Source organism: Malaclemys terrapin, chromosome 7 (genome assembly GCF_027887155.1).
Source record: "Malaclemys terrapin pileata isolate rMalTer1 chromosome 7, rMalTer1.hap1, whole genome shotgun sequence".
Taxonomy (NCBI): domain Eukaryota; kingdom Metazoa; phylum Chordata; order Testudines; family Emydidae; genus Malaclemys; species Malaclemys terrapin.
This window is the reverse complement of record NC_071511.1, coordinates 52,997,050-53,019,422: the sequence shown is the minus strand read 5'-3', so window position 1 is coordinate 53,019,422 and position 22,373 is coordinate 52,997,050. Positions and strand designations below refer to the sequence as shown.

General features: G+C 44.9%; 1 protein-coding gene across 3 annotated transcripts in view; it reads right to left on the bottom strand.

Moving 5' to 3' along the window:
- Positions 1–1,164: 1,164 nt before the first annotated feature.
- The window catches only part of RHOA (ras homolog family member A), a 33,444-nt gene continuing 12,235 nt past the window's right edge, over positions 1,165–22,373 (bottom strand). For all 3 annotated transcript variants that reach the window (XM_054033271.1, XM_054033272.1, XM_054033270.1), the window contains exons 3-5: positions 12,797–12,917; positions 4,094–4,224; positions 1,165–2,478 (exon numbers count right to left, since the gene is read on the bottom strand). In XM_054033271.1, the coding sequence (XP_053889246.1) occupies positions 2,305–2,478; positions 4,094–4,224; positions 12,797–12,917 (426 nt within the window). In that variant the 3' untranslated portion in view covers positions 1,165–2,304. The remainder of the gene's footprint in view (positions 2,479–4,093; positions 4,225–12,796; positions 12,918–22,373) is intronic.

Genomic DNA, 22,373 nt, shown 5'->3' with positions numbered 1-22,373 from the left:
CAATGAAAAACGAGACAATCCACACACAAAAATTGGTTATTTCCGAATTCTTATTATTCTCATTATAAGGAGAACTTGTTCACCTTAGCCTCTAAGGATAGAACCAGAAACAATGGGTTTAAACTGCAGCAAGGGAGGTCTAGGTTGGACATTAGGAAAAAGTTCCTAACTGTCAGGGTGGTTAAACACTGGAACAAATTGCCTAGGGAGGTTGTGGAATCTCCGTCTCTGGAGATATTTAAGAGTAGGTTAGATAAATGTCTATCAGGGATGGTCTAGACAGTATTTGGTCCTGCCATGCGGGCAGGGGACTGGACTCGATGACCTCTCGAGGTCCCTTCCAGTCCTATAATCTATGAATCAATATATTTTTCATCAAACCACCATGAGTGCTGTTAGAATTGCTCAACGTTTGCATTCTGCTTTAGGTTTTGCTCTTTCAATGAGATTTTTACACTTTAAAGGTTTAAAGCGCCTGTTAAAACTGAACTCTGTAACCCAGTGTTAACATACTACCACTCTCATGTCCATATACGAATACAACGAGTATGGCACAAGTTCTGTATCTACAGGTCTCCCACAATCCTTTGTGGCACAGGGCACACAGCTCACACATACCATTACTAGATGCTCCAGAGACAGGGGGAACATCAAAAGGAAACTGCCCGGGTGTAAGAGGTACATTCTGTGGGTAGCACAGGACACACTCGACAACACTCATGCATGCTGCTGCTGCAGGGTGTGCACCCAACACCCTTCCTCCTACTGACACATCACCTCTTGCTACACTCTACTCACATGCGCAAGAAAGTAACTGAACTTGAACTGTTGCAGCAGCTAAGTGTCTGGGAGCTGATGGTCTAGTTTGAAGGGTCTTTCACAAGAGATTCCTCAAGGGACAGAGTTTCATTTTTGGGCACTAAAGAGCACGGAGAAGACGCTGGAATTCAATGGTTGGGCTCTGCCACTCTCAGAATTTGCTGCAGGCTCCAGCGAGGAATCCATTGCTGCTAAAGATATTCAAGTGCCTGGATGTGCCGGGTGAATTTCTGACGTAGTTCTATCAAAATGAGATTTTTGTCTGAGCCTGTCAAATGCAGGGCCTCAGGGCAGCTGCATAACGAATATCCTGCAAAGAGGAACACAAACACCAGGATACCGGGAGCTTAGAAAACTGCCTTTATTCTATTAGTTGTTGGAAAAAAGAAATAATACAGAAAAGAAGAGTTTAGTTGGCTGCAGATCAGCAAGAAGTTCACAGATGGGAGTTTGGCCACCAGGTGGTAACCAATACATAAAGAACTTGCATTTTTATAGCCTTGAGCTGAGTCCAGCAGGTTAACTTAAAGCTTCTGAAATGTTCAGTTGCCTTGAGTGTGAATAGGCTGCCTTTTCCTGGCTCCTAAGGCAGGTGCTGGAAGATCACAGAAAAAACCTCTTCCTGGGTGCAGAGATTAGAATTTATACCATACAAATGGGTCAGACACTTACAAACAAACAGGGAGGTGGGGGAGGAATCAGCTGCTTTCCACTCACCTTTATTTTAAAATAAACTTTCTTAAAAAACAAACAAAACAAAAACAAAACAAACAAACAAAAACAGAAAAACCTTACTCAGGGATTACAAGTAACAGTAGTAGGAAATCCAATTATACAAAAAAATACTACACTGCGGCTGGGGCATATAGATTTATTTTTGGTACCATACATTTAAGTGGCACTAATTAAATGGTAACTAAAAGGTAACTAACACGAAACTACAGAACTGTCACTTTTCATAGCTTGATGGGATCTGTTATTTCAGGGTGGTCACAGTTTCAAACTATCGTTTTACACCCAATGCAGCCATGAAAAAACAAATCTTCCTAAAATGTGAAAGCACTGGCGTTATTCTGGACTCCACATACAGCCATGTAGCTCTTGTACCCAATTTGAATGGTACACTAGTTATAAAATAGTTACAGCCCAATTCTCAGGGTTACCAGCTTTTTCTTCTTTCTAGAAAGAAGCAAGAAGTTAGAGAATTGTCTTCAATTAGTGCCTGGCACATCCTGCACGTGCAGACATTTGTTAAAGGAATGTTGACGTTACTTGTGTGCACAGATGAATTTGATGCAGACTGTTATAAAAATCATAGTTGGCTTCTAAATATTGGTAGCAAGATGATTTGATTTTTAAATCTCTTAAGTAAATTATTATAGATAAATGAAAAAGGCCAGTAATCATACACTAAGATTAATAAACAGCACTTCAAAATTAATCAAGTGCAGGGTGCTGCCTGGGCCGTCTTCCCTTGGCCATGCTTTACAAGAGAAGGCAGCCAGATTTTTTCTTGCCACGCCGGGCTTGCAAAGCAGCTCTAGTGGCCATTTCAAAAACCTCCCTCACACCGTCTTTGGTCTTTGCAGAGCACTCCATGTACCCGAATGCACCAATGCGGTTTGCCATGTCTCTGCCTTCTTCAGGTTTGACTGGCTCCTGTGGAATACAACAGTAAAAGCAAATTAGTAGGGTCCAACAATGCACCTGAATAGGTCATTCCTTTCATCATCTTCCAGGTTTGCCAGAAGAGCAAACTACATACTCTGTTTAGATCCCATCTGGAATCTTCTAAAATGCACGTTTATTTTCTGGATTAAGACCCAGTTTAATTAAGAATAATGTTAAACACATTTTCTTTCCCACAGGTTGTAATACCACCACCTCACGTTACTGAAGAATTTTTAAAATCTCATTGGACAATGAAAATGATAGCCCAGTTTGGATCAGTCAGTGTCAATTATTTATAGTCCATTTCTTGAGGGTCCAATTCTCATGTCATAGTATAAAAGCTTCAACATTTGTGTTGCAAACGCTTCAGGGGAATATATGTTTAAACAAACAGTTGCCATTGGCAATTTAAAAGTCATGGAACCAGTGACTTAATGATACTTGGGAAGTAAAAGCAATTTTACAAGTCATTACCGTAGCAGTACCAAACTCCTCAGCAATATTAATAGCTACAAAAATTGCCATGTCACTTTTTGTTTAAAAGAAACATTATGCCAGGACAGTCAAGTTTGCTTATTTGGGCAGGGTATTCTCATGCTGAAGGATCACTACTTTTTACTAGACCTGGTATGCTGCTGTTGGGGATTGTTTCAAAACGAAACACATTTTGTCTTTACTCATGAACAAACCAAAGCAAGGCTGTTCAAGTTATTATTTAAAACCACTGTCCAATGTAATGGTTTCTTTGTGGGACAGTGTACTCTGAGTACCGGATAAATGGTATCCTACATGGTAACCTAAGCGTCTATTTTGTTGAGTATGTGCTTGGTGTGTTGATTTTACCTTATCACTAACCTCCCAACTCTTCTAGAACCACTCTTCCAATCTGGGGCATTCATCTACCAATAGTCTAACTGATGAGAAAGAAATTCTTCATGTCTTTGACCTTTACTGCTAGGAAGCCCCAAGAAGGTTAGAAAAGCATCATTTGGTGCCTCTGACAACATCCTTCGTAAGAGGCTACTAAAGAAAATATCCAACTGCAACTGGGCATTGTTTGGCTCTTTAACCTCTGTATTTAACAACTTAGTTCTGACAAACTATGAAACCATAACACTTAAGTAACAGATTGTGTTTATTTTTCATCTAAAAGAGGCTTTCAATTTTCTGTCCGGAATAACTGTCATTTCCAGCCCGTTCTCTATGATCTGTATTGCTCTGAACATTTTCCAATTTCAATACAAGCCCCACTTAGCTATTTCCCACAGATCATCACTTTGTTCCTGAAACTTCATTGCAGGGCTGAGTCAAAACACACCCAGGGTGACCTGCTCTACATCAGCTTAGCAAGAAACAGGAGCACACAGAAGAGGGATGGAGGAGACAGGATGCAATAAAGGAATCTAACACTTCTTCTACCTAGCGGAGCCAAACTGCACTAGAGAAGGATTAGGAGAGAAGTAGCTTTGTTCCAGGATATGATGCTGAGGGGATGGTGTCCAGGGAAAGCTGCCAATCAGTGCAGACACTTAGTTAATGTGCTCATTAGCCATATTACAAAAACTGTCACGTTTTATTGTAAGAAGGGCAGAAAGATACTTGCCTGCTTCATTTTGGCCAGCTCCCGTCGTGTGTGCTCATCATTTCTTAAGTCCTTCTTGTTTCCTACCAGGATGATAGGCACATTGGGGCAGAAATGTTTCACCTCTGGGGTCCACTTCTCTGGTATGTTTTCTGGAGAGAGAAGGAGGAAAAAAAAGCAGAAGTGGCTCGTAATCCACATACAAGACTAAAGAAAAGTGTTTGGGGCAGTTTTCTTTTTAAGATCATCTCTGCTTTCTGACTAGAACTATGCTGCTTTATCCCACGAAATTTCATTCAGCTTCTGGTGAGATATAAATCACTAATCATCACATTTCCTCCCTCTTGTTGCAACTACCACCAAATACACAAACATTCTAAAGCCAGGGCCTGTCACCTTCCCAAATTCCTGTTTGAAGTGGTCTCTCATTTCCATTTTTCTGGTCACTAACATGTCCATTTCTCCAAGCCCCATTCATATCCAGAAAGTCAGGCCCCATGCTCTGCATGTACACAAGGCCTTAAATAATCATCTCTCTGAAACCAAACCTACCCACAAGTTTTAGACTTTTGGTGCACATGAAGGCAAGACTGGGGATCCATCTCTCTCAGCGCTGAGACTGTCCAAATGAAACAGATGATATTTCATGATTGTTATATGACTTGGCAGGTGTTCAGCCACCCGGAGGGAATGGTCTGACAAATGTTTGAACTATTGCCTACATGAGCTTTGTGAGAACAAGACTCCAACACCACAGCAGAGGAAATTCCTACACCAGACCTCAAACAAACCTGTCCAATCATGGTCTCCAGAGCACAACCCATACACGCTAAAGGAGAATTTAGTTTCCTTTGCCACAACTATCAAGGAAATGCTATTCCCCATAAGCAACCCCAATAACTTGTTCAACTGCACCGTGAGTGAAGGCTAGGAAACCTGTGCATTAGAGCATGGGAAGTAGAGATGGCATGATATCTACCTCAACAAAACTCAAACACAGCTTAACAACCAGGCATTTGGGGGAAACCCCTGGCATGCAGAAAGACCAAATAGCAGGCTACAGTGTTATGAGCAAAGCTCTTACCCTACACAAACCCAGTATATTCAATGAGACAGACAGATGAAAGCAGTATCTTTCAAGACTGTCCCATCAAGCTTGCTGTTTTAGCTCAGTGCAACTAATGGGCAACTCCACAGGCAGAAGGAAGAATGCCTCAATGTTTCCTCTAATTTTTTTCCATCCATGTGCAGAATGAATTTTGCTTTGTGCACCAATATTGAGGTAATGTGCAGATGTGCGCCACCAGTAGGAACTAAAAACCTAGCTATAATTTGTTTTTTTTAAGTTACCATAGGGATATTACTCCAGCAAGGACAGGTTAGGCATTGTAGAACTCACTACTTGAAAAAATTAAATTTAAGAGTAAGAGAAATAAAAATTATGACATGCATAGACTAGTAAAAAAACTCAAACAACAGCACTTTGAAAGAATAAAATTACAGAGGATATATGTGCACTGCAGGAAGTACCAAGAAGTAACAATAATAATAATAATACCAGTATGTGTTGGGAGGTGGGCAAGAGAGACAGAGTGAGAGAGACAGACCGATGCTGCCTCTAAGTAGATCAGCACTCACCAGTCTGAATGCTGCTTGTTCAGACACAGCAGCACCACCACCAGTTCCGTCCCACTTCTGAGCCCTGTTGTGTCCCCTCCCACCCCCGGCTCTGTGGAGATGGGGTACCGGGGGGGGAGGGGGAGGGCAGGAGACATCCTGACATCAGCAGCTCCCCACTCTGCATAGCAAGCAGGAGGCTGCCAGGAGCAGCTGGCCAGGGGCTCCAAGGCAAAGGGCAGGAGCAGCGCAGCACGGGGGGAGGGGCACCTGACATGCGCGGCACTTGATCATACCTGCGCAGCCGCACAAGAGTTGCAGCTTAGAGGGAACACTGCTCTGGACCACCTCTGGGACCCAGAGGGAAGTGGACATTCCTTTATACTGTCTCTCAGGGAGCTGATACAACAATGCAACTGTTTGGCCTGGGGGTGGAAGTCACTGTCAACACTCCGATAGCTGGCAGTCCTCATCTACAACATGGCCAAGGATTAAACTTTCCACACCAATAAACCCCAGAGAATGGAGTCTATTCCTGTGTGAATCCAAGAGCTCCAGCCTAGTGCTTTTTCTCATTGGCCACCATCACTGCCCAAGATCTCAGGCTCAGGCTACATTTGAAAACATTGCTCATGGACAGGATACAGACTGGCTGCCACTTCCAAGATGGGAGGAAGTGAACTGAGGCCCTCAAATGCTAATCCCATCTGAGCTAGGGAGAGTTTCATACAGGCAAAGGATGGCACCCCTTCGGTCTCTGGCATTAAAACAGAGCTCACCATTGCTGGAGAGGAATCTCTTGGCCATCTCAGTCCCTGGCACCAAGGGCTCCTTGGCTCTGACAACTTGGGATAACTACCCACTCTGGAATGACCTCAGAAAGTCCCCTTCCTGCTGCAACTAGCTTCTTGCTCTAAGCCTGGAAGTTGGTAGATCAAATGGACTCTAGGGAGAAGATATGGTTTCAGTAGATGATGGTCTATTGTTATTTGTATTATAGTAGCACCTAGATGCCTTGAGATTGGGGCCCTGTTCTCCTGGGCACTGTATAGACCTATAGTAGCAGTCCCTGCCGCAAAGAACTGACAATCCAAATAGAAACAACAGAGGGAAAAAGAGGCATATAGCGGTAAAGGAACTTCCCCAAGGCCACACAGCAGATCAGTGGCAGAGAGTCTGGAAGAGAACCAGGTCTCCAAAGTCCCAGTCCAGTGCCTTATCCACTGGACTAAATCCCAGCTTGCAGTCTGCCCAGGAAGTGCTAGAGAATCAGGTCACTGAGGAAACCCCAGCTCAGACCTCACGGTCCATCCTTGAGCAGCTCTTTGCAGCTGACAGTGATGTACCCTCTCAGCCCAGACTCAGTCTATCTCAGCGATTCTCAAATTTCATTGCACCACAACCCCCTTCTGACAACAAAGATTACTACAGGACCCCAGTGCCTTGTATAACTCTAGAATAATTATTATATTTGAAATCAAAATGCATTATAAGGCCACATCTACAAAAAAACAGCCGCTAAATATTTCAATTCACAATCCACTCGCAAGACAATCTTTATATCCAGCAGTAAAAAATAAATATGCACCTAATGAGAGAGGTGAGCTTGTATTGATGAACACAAAGGCTTGAAGCAGGGCTCTGTGTGGGTGAGGTAAAGATGGAAGCCCTGTATTTGTTTTTCAGTAAAGTCAGTGCTGAAAACCTAGCTTCACACAGGTAGGTGGATGAAAATGGCATGAGTGCTTTCAAAGTTGCAGATGACAGCTCTGGATATTCTTCACACACAGCAATCCAGAAGTTAGCAAAGGGTTGTTCAGAAAATTTCAGCATCAATGTCTCATAACAGGAAAGAGCCATTAATGTTTCTTTCACTATAAAGTGACACAACAGCACTTGCAGTCACTTCTGCATTAAAGGGATTTCTAATCCATGCCTGTTTTCTGATCCTTTACAGGGAAGTACTCCCAAAGCTGCAGTTTAAGGCTTTCCAGGTGGCTGATAATGAATTGCAAATCATATTTTGGCATGGCATTTTCATCCAAAAAGTTATCCAGTAAAAAGCACCCTTCAAAACTGCTACAGTCCACACGAGCATACCACAAGGAAAATTTCTTGAATCAACTTTTGATTTTGTCAGTGAGAGAAAAGATGAAAGTACCTCATACTTGAAGTGAGGTACTGGCATTCAAAAATGTCTGCCAGGTAAGCTAGCAAAGCAAGCCACTTGGTATCTGCAAACTTTTCCACCAGCGGGGAATCTTTGAATGAAAAATTCTCACTTCCTCTCTGAGCTCAAACAAACGATGGAGAATCTTTCCCCGAGAGAGTCACTGAATTTCTGCGTGTTAAAGTAACTGACGGTGCTCAGCTCTCATCTCGTCAAACAAAACTCCAAACAGACACACACTTGTTGAGCTACTCTTGATGAAGTTGACTGTGCGAACTTGTTTTAGAATGGGTGGCATTTTTTTGCAACTAGGTCTTGCCTGTGTATAATACAGTGAGCCCAAACTGCTTGCAGTGCAACAGCCTGCACTTGAGTGACTATCTCACTGTTTTTTTCCCGTCTCGGCACAAGCACCGTCCCTGCAAATTCCTACACAGCACTGTTATTCCAAGCCAGAATCAGAGACAAAAGCATCCAAAAGTGCAAAGAGCTGTTCCCCTGTAGCATGCTGTGGTAATGGCTGGTAGAACAGAAATTCTTCTTGGAGTTTTTCCATCACTCTCAAATTTTATGTATGTCAGTATCTGAACAGCATCAGACACATCCATTGTTTTGTCAAGCTGAATGGCAAAAAAGGACTTTGCTTGATTTTGGCAATCACTTGCTCAGTCACGTCATTTGCCATCCGTGAATACACCCCTTGCAATGATTCAATTCTCCTGACACTAAGTTGAGTTGTTGCACTTTGCCCCACCATAATTGAAAACACTTTCTTGGCACATGGCAGAAAAAAAGTTTCTCTGATATTGTGTGGTGTCCCAGTTTTAGCTATCCAGTATGACACATGAAAGATGTCTCAAGGGCTCTCTTATCTCCTGTAGTTGCCATTCTCAGTGCTCTTTTCTAGCCCTGTAGCTCTCCTAGCTTTTGCTGGGGAAAAATTGAGCAGTTTTGTTTGAAGAGAACTGTGCCATGTCTGCAAGTGCCATAACGTTTTAGATGGTTTTAAGCTCTCCTTTGCCAGAACTTCACCACACACGACACACTGTGCCCATGGGTCTTCCTCAAAGCCAGTCCATGTAAATCCATATTCCAAATATTTCGGATGGTATTTGGGGTTTCTTTCTTTTCTTCTTTTTTTTTTTTTTTTTAAAAACTGCTGTTTGGATCCTTGTTGTGAACTCTTCTTTAGCTATTAGTGGCAATCGACTACCCTCCATTACCCCTCTTTCCTACACTTTTCTTCAGAAAACGGTTCATTGCTAAAATTATTTCTACATCAACTTTTCAAACTGGCTTCAACCATAACACATGCCAGGTCCTTGCTAGGAAACTACACAGGTTTCTGAGTAGACAGAAGTGATGCACAGAGCCAGGGTTAGGGAGTGGGAAGCAGGGGAAGTGTCTGTGGCCCCATGCCATAGGGGGCATGCAGCTAAAGTTGCTCAGGCTGGGGTTCTGGCTGTCAGCAGGGGCTGAAATTTGTGGCAAGAAACTCAGGGTAGGGGGTGGGGGAGAAAGTGCCCCCCACCCTCTCTGATACCCGTGCAGTTTCAGCCCCAGCCCCACAGTCAGGGACTCTATCTAGGTGTGCAACGATTAATCAATTGTCTCAGCGAAGTTTCTGCCTATCAAAGGGGAGCTCCTTATTAGTATTCTAGAGCAGTGGTTCTCAAACTTTTTTTTTCGCGGACCACTTGAAAATTGCTGAGGGTCTCGGCGGACTACTTAAGGATCTTTCCAAATGTTGTTTGTACTGTTAGCTAAGTATTGTTTTGGATTCAAGTGTTTTGGATAAAAGCACTATATATTAAAATATGAGTTTTGTGTTTTTATTTGTAGAACTGATTCTTTTTTTAGTATCAGTAGTCTTACCTTTCTAATGCGATTGATGTGCCCTCTCTCCCCCGCTGTGGCAGCCCCCAAGCTGTTGCTGGGTAGGAGGACCGTCTCTCCCTGGCAACCACAGCCCTGGAGCTGGGGAAAGTCGCCTCTTTCCCTGGCTGTGCAGCCCTGCACATCCCAAATTCCCCCCACCCTCTGCGCGGCTCCACTAATTAGGTGGGTGTCCCTTCATTGTCTCATGTGCGGCCGCCCAGGCACGCACCTTAGAGGGAACTATCCACGGACCACCTGAATGGAGCTTGCTGACCACAGGTGGTCCACGGACCACAGTTTGAGAACCTCTATTCTAGAGCTCCCTAGGGAATTCAGAGAGCTGAAGCCAAGATGCCCAATGCATCATGACAGCAGTGGAAATGGACAGAGCTGCCATATCAGCTGCATCTATGGAGGCTTGTAGCAATGTTCTAGCCGATAGTTGACCATGAGCTATGATGGCCTGGAACTGTTCATGATGTTCTGTTGGAAGGTGGTTCAATAGACAAGGTGACTTTTGATGGTATGACTGTACTTTGCCACAAGGGCTTGATAATTTGTGATCCTGAAGTGTAGCGTCGCAGACAAATAAGCCATATGGCCCAAAAGGTCAAGCTGTTTTGATCCTTATTGTATGCGGTCAATTTAGCATGGCTGCCTGCCACGTTCCTTTACAGCTGAAACAACCACGGAGTTAGGTGAAGGGTGTGAAAATAAAAATTCATAATCCTTGGCTGGTACATATTTCTTATTGGTGCACTTGAACATGGGTGGTACAATTGCCAGAGTCTGCCAGATGGTTTTGCCAGGATCAAGAAGGACTTCATTTATGGGTAAGGCCATCCACACAAAAGGTGACATTCGCTGAGACTCTTGGACCTATTCTAGGGGAATCTATAGGGAGTATAGAATTTCCTTAGATCCTGAACTTGCTTAAAGTTGTTTGGCATGCAGGGTGGGGAAGGAATGACAGCTTCATCTGGGAAAGATGAGAACATGTTAGTTTGTGGAATATCCTTCTTACCCACTCTGGCCTCCTGTTCCTCAAAGGTTCCTTCCTGCAACTGAGGTGGTGGAGGAGGAAGAGATGGAGTAGGAGACTACCTGTCCTGACAAGAAATGTTATGTGCTCATGAAAATTGCTGTCAGTAGGCAGACCAAGGATCCAAATATAGCCTCTGAAGGGAAACATTAGGCATAGGACGTGGCATCCACTGTTGCTCACACCAAGGGGAAGGAGCACCAATGTCTCTCACATGAGTACTCCTTTTCCCTATAGGCATCAGGAAGAGAGCCTCCATACTGGTAGGTAGGGGAATCTTGCACCAAAATGTGACAAGCTCTGCCTACCTCAGAAATTGCTGGGAAATCGAGTAGTACCACAAAGAGTTGTAATTCTGGTGACCATGATGACCTTGGTAGTGATAGGTCATTATGGTCACCAGAATTACAACTCTTACAATTAAAATACGTACTGATTAAGAGGGGAGACTCTCTCATTGGAGACATACAGGTCCTTGGAGCACCTAAATTCCTGCCGTACCGGGTGAGTTAGGGGAGCTGAGAGAGGGGTCTGATTCGATGAGTCCCTTACAATGAAGTCATTGGATACTGAGGATGTTGACTGACTTGATGAGGTTGACTATCTTGAAGAATGAGTAGCATGAGATGGCTTAGACTTCTACAGTACTCAGGGAATTATGGGGCTAGGTACCGGAGATTGCAGAGTAAGGTCCATCAGTACTGTCTTGACAGACGCAAAATGTTTCTCCTTGCTGCTCTGGTCATGCTTAGATGGTAGTGGAGTCAGTTTAGATTCCAAAGCCCACTTGGAACCATGGCTCCTAAATGAACTCAGGGCCTTGGAAACACTATTGGTACTAGAAGAGCCTGAAGCCTCAGCAGTACTCAGCCCAGGACCTGAGGGGTCAGAAATGGGTGAAATCTGCCAAGACTGAGATATTTTTGAGACAAGCTCTTTGTGGGGAGATCTGGAACTCCTTGTCTTACAGGCCTTCCCAGTACCTTCTGACATCTTTTCTTTTGAAGATCTGGGTGAAAGTGGTGCTGAATAGACAGGGCACTATGCTCACGTGCAGGCTGATATACAGGGGTTCCACTGACCTAGATCCAGGGCAGGAAGAAGAGAGCACTCCATCATGAGGAGTTCAAGTTTTATCGTTTTTTTCTAGCCTTGCTCTTAAGGGCTGCACAAAAATTACACTTCTGAGGGATGTGCATGTCCTCTGAGCAGCGAATACACTTGGAATGTCCATTGTTAACGGGTATAGCGTCCCAGCAAGTGAGGCAACATTTGAATCCTGGTCATCCTGGCATACCCCCATAATGGAGGAAAAGGACTCCTCGGGTGTGAGTGAGGGAAATAAAGACCCTCAAAAATAAATGAAATAAAAATGGCAAACTACACTAATTAAACTATGAGGAGTCTGGTGGCAACTTAAAGCCAAACAGATTTATTTGGGCATAAGCTTTTGTGGGTAAAACACCCACTTCTTCAGATACATGGAGTGAAAGTTACAGATGCAGGCATAAATATACTGACACATGAAGAGAAGGGAGTTACCTTACAAAAACACGGCTACCCCTCTGATATTAAAATAAACTAAACTTCAATAAAAAGCTAAACTAGAAATAAAGGTGGCAAACTTAACCAACAGTGAAGTAAGGCATGCTAGATGCTCCGTCTCAGTTGGAGGAGACGGAGAAGGCACTGAGGGCAGTTTGCCTGCACAATCCTCAGCAGGAGGCACAAGGAGGTGTAGGGCACATGCATTGGTTGAATGGGCACTGCTACTGAAAGTCTCCGATCAAAGGCAAATGGGGTGCACATGCACCTGAATTGGAGCACCCAGAGGAACACTACTGGAAGAACAAAGATTCATTACAGAAAATATTGAAGCTAACATTGCAATGTATATACAAACGTGGTTAGTAGAAATCAGAATTGCCACTCATTAAACCATGGATAAATGAATTAAAGGCTGCAAGGTACAGTCCTAGGGATACAGGAAACCTGGTTTGGATTCAGTTTTACTTACCTAAACTATCAGGACTATCAATTGAAAAACACATAAGTATAACATCGGTGTCTGGATATGACAGAGGCCTAAGTCGATCATAATCTTCTTGTCCTGCAGTATCCCACAGGGCCAACTCAACCTACAGAAAAGAATGAAGGCAGTTAGCCAAAATCATCAAGGGGAAATCTGATTCAAGTGTGAGTAATCCAAGCAAACTAGAGAGTGGATTTCAGTGAACATGACTCAACAGGAGGGGAACATAGTGCACTCCACTTTCACAAATGGAAAATGAGGCATTGTCTATTCCCTGCGTCCAAAAATCAATTTAACATATTGACAAGATTTTCCATTATACCAGTGGTCACCCCTACACCTCTGAAGAGTGGGAGCTACCAGAAAAAGAACAGCAAGATGGATGAACTGAAGGGATATAATAGCTTAAAAATAGTTCTCTGAGGCTGGGAAACTACTCTGTAAACGATCGAAGAGGTCACATTTTCAGTAAAACAGGACTATACATGCACTTGCTTTTCAGGAACTTGGACAGATTAAAAAATTCACCCCACATTCCAACTAAAAGACAAAAATGTCAAAGGGCCACTCATTTCTGTGTAGTTTTACTGAACTTCCACCACCATAGTGGAAACTTAAACCTGCAATTTGCTGATCTTTCTTGTGTGCAACACCCGTTATTGCTAAGGGCTGAATAAATGAGGTCATCTTTTAAGATCTCAATTTGGGGCAGAGCTAGGAGAACTACAGCACAGAATTTTTTTGAGGAAAAAAAACCCTAGAAAACTATAAGCTATACTAAGTACCTACAATAATAAATTTGTAAAACTGCAAATACTAAATGGATGGACCCTATGCAAAATAAAGTTCAGAAACTTTCCAAGCAGCTCTGGTTAAGTGAGACAGGCAGCAACTGGACTCCAAACATCAGTATGCTTGAATGCCAAGCAACTGTCAATTGTTTAACTTATGAAGACAACAGCTCAAATGCTACTCTCAATTATAGGATGCATCTGCCATAAATTTCCAGGAAGGTCACACTAATGTAACAGAGGGCAGAACTGGGCTCAGAATGAGAAGTTACTTACCAGTAACTTGTTCTTTGTGTCCCCTTTGTACATTCACATTTGTGGGAGCAGGCTCCTGGTGGTGAACACACGGAACCCTCTTCTAAAGAAGTGTCTGCCTGGGAGGTGCACGAGTGCCTTTATGTAGTGCTGAAGGAGCTGCTCTAGACTACATAACAGTGCGTACCCTTTAGCCACCTCAGCTCCTTCTCTGCTTTGAGGGCATCTGTGCATTCCCACTTGTGGGACACTTGTGAGTAGTGTTCCCTGTGACGTTCCCCTCTGGTATTACCTGGACGGGTGATCTGCTAGGTCACTCCAATCCTTAACTCTGGGAGCCAGTCTTACCCTGCTCTGCTGTGAGAGCCCCCACTCCTGGGCTGTTCACGCACAGCCTCTGGCATGTAAGCTGCTCCTTGTATTGTGCAACCAAATTACACTAGCCAATATCTCCAGGCCCAGACACAACCCTGGGAACCTCCATCTTGCAGTGTCCAGTTTTATGCCCTCTGGACGCTGCAAGCTTATATGAGTTCATCAATTTAACAAAGCAATTGATATGTACCAGGCTTGTTATCCCAAGGGGAGTTTCTGACACGCTTCAAACCAAATGCACTGCTTCAGGTAGAACAAACATTTATTAACTGCAAAGATAAATTTTAAGTGATAAGTCAAAGCAAAAGTCAGATTTGGTCGAATGAAATAAAAGCAAAATGCATTCTAAGCTGATCTTAACACTTTCAATGCCCTTACAAACTTAGATGCTTTTCACCACAGGCTGGCTGGTTGCTCTTCAGCCAGGCTCTCCCCTTTGATCAGTGCTTTCAGTCACTTGGTGTGGTGTCTGTAGATGTAGGTGGAAGAGAGAGGAAGAGCCTAGCAAATGTCTCTCCCTTTTATCATGTCCTTTCTTCCCTCTTGGCTTTGCCACCCGCCCCCCCCTTCAGAGTCAGGTGAGCACTACCTCATCGCAGTCCCAAACTGGCCAAAGGAAAGGGGTGGGGGGTGACTCACTCGAGAGTCCAACAGATCCTTCTGTTACTGCCTAGGCCAGCGTCCTTTGTTCCTGTGAGGCTGGGCTGGGTTTGTCCCATACCTGCCCTGATGAGATGTGAACTACCTCTCTGCTCTTGGACAGTTTTTGCTTGGGCTTATTTTAAGCCATGAGGATACATTTTCAGCCTCATAACTACATATAGTAATGTTATAGGTTATAATTTCATGTAACATTACTGTAACAACAATGCATCATGAGCCTTCCGAAGACACCCGGCATGACAAACTTTGCATTGGATACCACACAATCATTTTACAAGGATGAACATGGAGGTGCTGGGTGTTCCCCCGAGGTACAGAGCATCATGTTCCCTTAGGAAGAAGGCACGCAAGGACTGCTCTAATAAACTTGGACTGCAGCACTGTCCTACCCAATTTCGCATCGCAGTTCAATTTCAAAAGAAAAATGCCTGGTTAAGGTATGCACTGAACTCCATGTTGCTGCTCTCTGTAGGAGTGGCTCCAGTACAATTTCTTAAGACTATAGATACTGGTACTTTAGTTATGATTTAACAATTCTATGCATCTCTTAATCCACTGGGACAATCTGTGTAGAGATAAATGCCATGGGGAATCTTTCTACATGAACTATAAACAGAGTTTCTCTTAAGAGATTTTGTACTGTCTAGGTAAACCCAGGGAGTTATTTTAAAACAGCGTGCAGGTGTGTTTCCCTGAGATGGGAATGGCATCTTAGGAAGAAGACAGCAAGGGAAATGTATTGATTGAGGTGCAAGTCAGATACCAGCTTAGGCCTTATCTACACTACCATGGTAAGTTGACCTAAGTTACGCTACTTCAGTTACGTGACTAATGTAACTGAAGTTGATGCAGCTTAGGTCGACTTACTGCGGTGTCAATGGGAGATGCCTTCCACCTACTTTTAGGGTTGCCAGGCATCCAGTTTTAGACCAAAACACCCGGTTGAAAAGGGACCCTGGCAGCTCTGGTCAGCACTGCCGACTGGGCCATTAAAAGTCCAGTCGGCAGTGTTGCAGGTCTAAGGCAGGCAAGTCCCTAACTGTCCTGGCACTGCGCTGTGCCCTCGAAGCAGCCAGCAGGTCCAGCTCCTAGGCAAGGGGGCCATGGGGCTTCATGTGCTGCCCCTGCCCCGAGCACCAGCTCCACATTCGCACTGGCCGGGAACCATGGCCAATGGGAGCTGGCGGGGGGTGCCTGCGGGTTGGAGCCTGGGGGGGGGGGAGGGAGTGCGCCTGCCCCCCCAACCTAGGAGAAGGACCTGCTGGCCACTTCTGGGGCGCAGTGCGGTGCCAGGACAGACAGGGAGCCTGCCTTAGCCCTGCTGCGTCGCTGACCGGGAGCTGCCTGAGGTAAGCCTGCATCCCAACTCCGAGCCCCAACACTGAGCCCCCCAAACCCGGAGCCTCCGCTGCACCCCAAACCCCTCATCCCCAGGCTCACCCCAGAGCCTGCACCCCCAGCTGGAGGCCCCCCCCCCCCCGACCTCAATCCCCTGTCCCAGCCCAGGGCCTTCTCCCACACCCTGAACCCCTCATCCCCAGTCCCAACTCGGAGCCAGCATGCCCCATTTAGCGCCCTCATCCCCTCCCACTCCCTAACCCCAGCTCAGTGAAAGTGAGGGAGGGTGGGGGACAGCGAGCCACCGAGGGAGGAGGAATGTAGTGAATGGGGCCAGGGTATTCAGTTTTGTGCGGTTAGAAAGTTGCCAACCCTACCTACTTCCCTTACTCTTCTCGGGGAGCTGGAGTACCAGAATCGATGGGATAGTGCTCAGCCACTGATGTAGCAGGTCTTCGCCAGACCTACTAAATCGATGCTGCTGCATTGATCGCAACAGCGTTGATCTACCAGTAAACGGTCATCGCCTTAGGCATGATGGGGCCTCATAACCATCTTTGAGCCATGGTGTAAGGTGGTGTAGCCCTTGTGCCTGGAGTACACTTACCCTCCTTGCAGAGGTGGAGGCAATAAAGGAAAGCTGTATTTAGAAATAAGATGGTCTAAAGAAGCTGATCTAGGAAGCTCAAAATGGGAAGGGGGTAAAGAGGAGGAATTAGTACAAGATTTAAATCCCAAGAGGAAGGACACTCCTTGGTTGGGGGAAAAGCATTAGTCAAGCCTTTAGAAATCTGGAGACTAGGGTGGAGGGAAAATTGGTCTGCCTCTGACATGGTGCTAATAGCGGAAATGGCTGCCAGGTGAACCTTAAGAAATGCACCCATCAGACCAGACCTTGGGTTGCAAGATGCAGTAAGTAGCCCAGATCTGCAAAAACCCCAGCTTGGAATGGAGACATTGATCATTGATCCAGATGCAAAATCTTTTCATTTTTGTTTGTAGTATTTGAGAGAGGAGCTCTTCCTAGACATAAGCATGATGGATTGCAATCTAAGAACAGGTGTGGTCCATGGTAGTTAACCAGGCTGTCATCCATGCTGTGAGATGTAGCATCTCGGGATTCGAGTGCAGTATTCTACACTGAGACAAGCAGTCTGGAGACAGAGACAAGCAGGTTAAGATGGTTACCTAGAGAGGTCCGAGAATTTGTGTACCAGCGTTGGCATGGTCACAGGTTAGGAAAAAAAATCAAAGCAGACAGTCACTGTGATTCTAATGACCCTGGGATCACAGGTGCAGGGGAGAGACAGGTCCCACTTCAGAAGAAATGTATCAGAAAGAGGTATTGCCTTTTTCTGTTCTGGTGCAGCAGAGTTGGCGCTTGGTATTTTGCCTTGATGTGAAATGGTATAGTTTTTGGTTGGCCCCATTTGATTAAATTTTCTGACCACTGATGTTTTTAGAGACCATTCATATGGAGTCTGCATCTTGCTGCTCAACAAGGCTGCTTGCACATTTTCTTCCCCAACAGATATATGCCTACCAGATGGATCTGGTGCTTTGTACACAACGTCTAGTTTCTTTGCTCTACTTAATGATGAAGAACCTGGCTGTAGTGTTGTTCATTATTAACCAATATCAATTTCCCTAAAGACCCTGACATTGGCCTGAAAACAATGGTGTGGCACTTGGATTCTAGACTTCCATCAGGGATGAGGTGGAGGGGTCAGTGGCAAATGTGGATGTGAGAGCGAAAGGGATGGACTGCATACCCTACAAGATATTTTTCCTGGCCCCAAGCTGTTGTAGGACTTTAGGAGTGATCACAAGTTTCCTCTAAAAACAACGAGGAGTCCTTGTGGCACCTTAGAGACTAACAAATTTATTTGGGCATAAGCTTTCGTGGGATATAACCCACTTCATCAGACGCAATCAGATGAAGTGGGTTATATCCCACAAAAGCTTATGCCCAAATAAATTTGTTAGTCTCTAAGGTGCCACAAGGACTCCTTGTTGTTTTTACTGATAAAGACTAACACGGCTACCCCTCTGAAGTTTCCTCTGTAAACTGCATGGTTAGACTGTGGTGTTCTGTGACCCAGTACTGTAGGGGTCTCATATGAAAGTGAGCTTGAGCCGCCGCGTATGCTGAAGAGGCCACAGGGCTCAGAAGGCTCAAGTGGACCGTGTCAGCTGGTTTGGCTGGGCACTGAGTGTGATCAGGGCTTGTTAGATCTTGAGGAACCTGTCCTCAGAGGAAAGCTCTGGCACGGATTGAATCCAGGAATGCCCCAATAAGATGGATGATTTGGGGTACCAGAGAAGAGAACAGGTTTCACGTGTATTCAAAATGCCAGTTCTTGCTGTGGTTTTGTGTTTACTAGTTAATTGTCCAGGTGCTGGTATACATAAACGCCTCTTCATTTGAGATGGGCAGCCACCACTGCTAGACACGAATAACCAGGGGCTTATGGACAGGCCGAAAGAGAAAATTTTGAACTGGATAGCTGATTCCCATGTAGAACACTTCAGGTATTTGATGTGGCTCTTCCTGATGAAATGTGAAAGTATCTAGAATCACGTACCAGGTCTCCTTTAAATCAAGGGTTACGTACCAGTCTCCATGGGATAGGGATGAGATATGCTCTCTCTCTCTCAAGATGGGTATCCTGAACTTGAAGGTGTATGTGTACTTGTTGAGGTTCCTTTGTACTAGGATGGGTCTAAAATTGCCTGATGTCTAAGAAAGCAGGTAATAAGAATAGTATCATTCCCTTGATATTCCTGTGGGATTTTATTCTCCCTTTGCAGGAGGGATACCAGTTCATATAAGACTCCCTCCTCATGAGACTGGTCCCAAAAGAGGAAGGAAGGAGACGATGGTGAGGGGACCAAGTGCAGAACTGGACAGACTGCCAAGATTGCAGATTGGTATCCAGTACCCAATGACCAAAAGTAAGGGAGTAGCAATCACTACAGGAGGAGGAGACAAGTTCCAAAGAGAGGAGATAGGGTACAGAGATCTGAAGAAGTGCCGTTAGAGTGGTATTTGTCTCTTGAAAGTACCCTCAAATCCACTGTTTTGAGGCAGATGCTACATGCAGCAAATGGGTATGAGGAGAAATCCTGGTACTGTGTTACTGGAATTTCTCAGTATTTGGTTTTATCTTGAGGATAAGCTGGGTTCTGTCTCTGGTCACAGAAATCATGGCATGAGAACCTCCTTTGGAAGAAACTATTACACTGGAGAACACCTAGTGAATGAGCTATAGCTATAGTTGTCTTGATCTTTCCTAGGATCTAATCTATGTGTCACTAAATAGGCAGTTTTTCTTGAAGGGCAGATCCTTGATTTTACTTAGACTATGGCATTAGCCCTGAATATCTAAGCTAGGACTCTCTCTCTCCCTCCCTCCGAGATCTCCATTTTCCTGGCACTTGTATCTGTAGCATAATATGCTGCCACCCAAGAATGCAGAGCCAACATCCAGCCCTCACTTGACCAGGATTCTGGCTGCTTCTTTTTGTTCTTTGGGGAGAAAGTCCAAAATGGGGTTCATTGTATCCATATGACGTAGCTGTACCCCACCATTATGGGTTGGTAATTCACCACTCTGAGGCCCAGAGATTCCCAACAAATAGGACCTTCATCCAAAAAGGATCCTTTTGTACTCATGTGGGCTGAATGAGAAGCTCTAGCCCCTCAACATCTTTCCTGAGCAGCAGACACTACCAGGGAGTTGGCAAGAAAGTGCTGCTGCAGAAACTGGTGACCTTTGGAGGGGATGGGGTACATCCTATCTACTTTCTTTACAACAGGTGGAAGAGAGGACAGATGAGAGCCATATCCTTGACTGTGTTCAACAGACCACTATTGTGAAATTAGGCAGTTATCTCCTTGTAAAATGTCAAATAAGGAATGTTTCTCATGTTGTGATCCCTGTCAATAACTGAAGCATACAAGCCATCATCCCTAAAAGTTTCAGGAACTGTTTGTACTTGTCAGTGGGGACATGACTGTACCAATCTGATTGTCTAGGGAAGTGGCATCTGTAGTATTCCCAATAGAGGACTTATCTGGTTCCTGTGGATCCCACCCCAATCAACTGGTCCATCTTATGATCTTGAGCATCAGGGAGTGGTAGTGGGATAGATGCCAAAGACCTGGTGTTGATAGCATTACCAGTGTTAGCATAAGTGCTGGTGATGGACATTGTTGCTGGAGTCAATGGAAACCCTTCTGGAGTTGTATACTGTAGTGGCCTGGAAAGTGGAAATATTGCTTCATTCAACAAGGTCTTCACTGAATCCTGCATAGGGGGGCCACATTATTAACTGAAGCAAGCCTTGTATAAAGTCTTTTCAGGACCCCCTATGCCTGAGGGAAGTGAATGGTCCCGAGTCCCAGTACTGAGGTTGCCCAAAGGAACTCTGATTCAAAGGTGCTCCATGCCAACCCCAGAGTGGAATAAACCCAGCCATGGGGCTAGCCGAAGATTTTGGGCTAGATGGGGACTAATGCATGGGGGAGGGATGGCTCAGTGGTTTGAACACTGGCCTGCTAAACCCAGGGTTGAGAGTTCAATCCTTGAGGGGGCCACTTAGGGATCTGGGGCAAAATCAGTACTTGGTCCTGCTAGTGAAGGCAAGGGGCTGGACTCGATGACCTTTCAAGGTCCCTTCCAGTTCTAGGAGATGGGATATCTCCATTAATAATAATAATAATAAAAAAAATAAAAAATAAAAAAAAAGGAGCTAGGATTCTAACTGGTGGCCCAGAGCTCCGACTGGCAAGTATTGATATCATTCAAGGAATCCTCAGTGGCAATAGTTCTCAGGGTACAGGCACGAATGTACCTGGTGCTGGAACATGGCCTTGCTGTTCTGGCTGATGCTGGAGGTTGTTCTTTTGCACACACTCTTTCACTGGGGACCAGGACAGAAGGTGCCATTTGTTCTTTCTATGTCCACCCTTCTCAATGATGTGTTTTCTCTTTCCTTTTGCACTGGTGGCACTCCTTTTCCAATGCACAGATGGTCTATACCAGAGCCTGGAGCAGAAATCTGTCTGAGCAGGAGGAGGGGTTCTGTGTAGTTGGTGCCGCTAGCAGCATAACCAGCTTAGATTACTGAATGCTTGATATGCAGGAGGAAGCCTCCTATGTTGGTGCCAGCTTAGGCTTGATGGCTTTGGCTGCAGCCATTGAGGCTGGAGGAATCCTGTGTCAAGCTCTTTATGGTGGGTGGTTCTGGAGCTGAGGAAATAGTGTTCTTGGGTGCCACAGGTAAGGACCTCGGCACTGAATCTGGTTCTGTCTGGTCTAAGTGCCAGAACAGGGCCCTATGATGAATTTGGCTGAAGGCTTTAGGCAGCCAGGTGGGCCTGCAGCCTGAGATCTACCCCTGTGGGTTCCAGAAGTGAAAGTGCCACTTATCGCCCACTAAGATGTGTCGCCCAGACACAGATGGCAATGTACATGCATATCAGATTGTGGTCTGGCAAGAGGCACACCTTTTGAAACCCCATTTTGTGATCAGGGCCAGGCACATTTGCCCTTGCTTGGGAGAGCCTTAGGTAAAAGCTCGGGAGGCATACTTAAAATTATTTTGGAGCTTTTTAATTAGACTAACTATCCTTATTAGCTATTTACCAAAGTTGTCTTAGTCAACTTGGACACCAGAGAGGGCCCCTCTCACTACTGGTGGCTATGGAGAAGGAGCAGAGGCAGCTAGAGGGTGCATTCTGTTTGATAGAGACTAGAGCGGCTAATGTCAGTGTTGCCAGAAGGCACTTGCATGCTCACACCCAGACATTGTTTTGAACAAGGTGCTGCATACTTGCCACCAAAAGGTAACGCCCACAAGTGGAAATATATAAAGGCCCACAAAGAGGAACCATAATGTTTGCAAAATTATGACTGGTGGAACTGCTAAAATAGTGAACCAGCTAACCTATCCAGAAATGCTGCCACCCAGTCTCTTCTCTTCACAAGAAGACATCCTGGCATTATTCTACCCACCACTGCCAGAAAAATAAGTTACTGCAACAAGATCATACTCTGGACAACTGCATTTTTTAATAACTTTCTCAACTCAAAGAAGGCTGGTGGGATTTTGTTGACACAAAGAAAAGCCAGCTA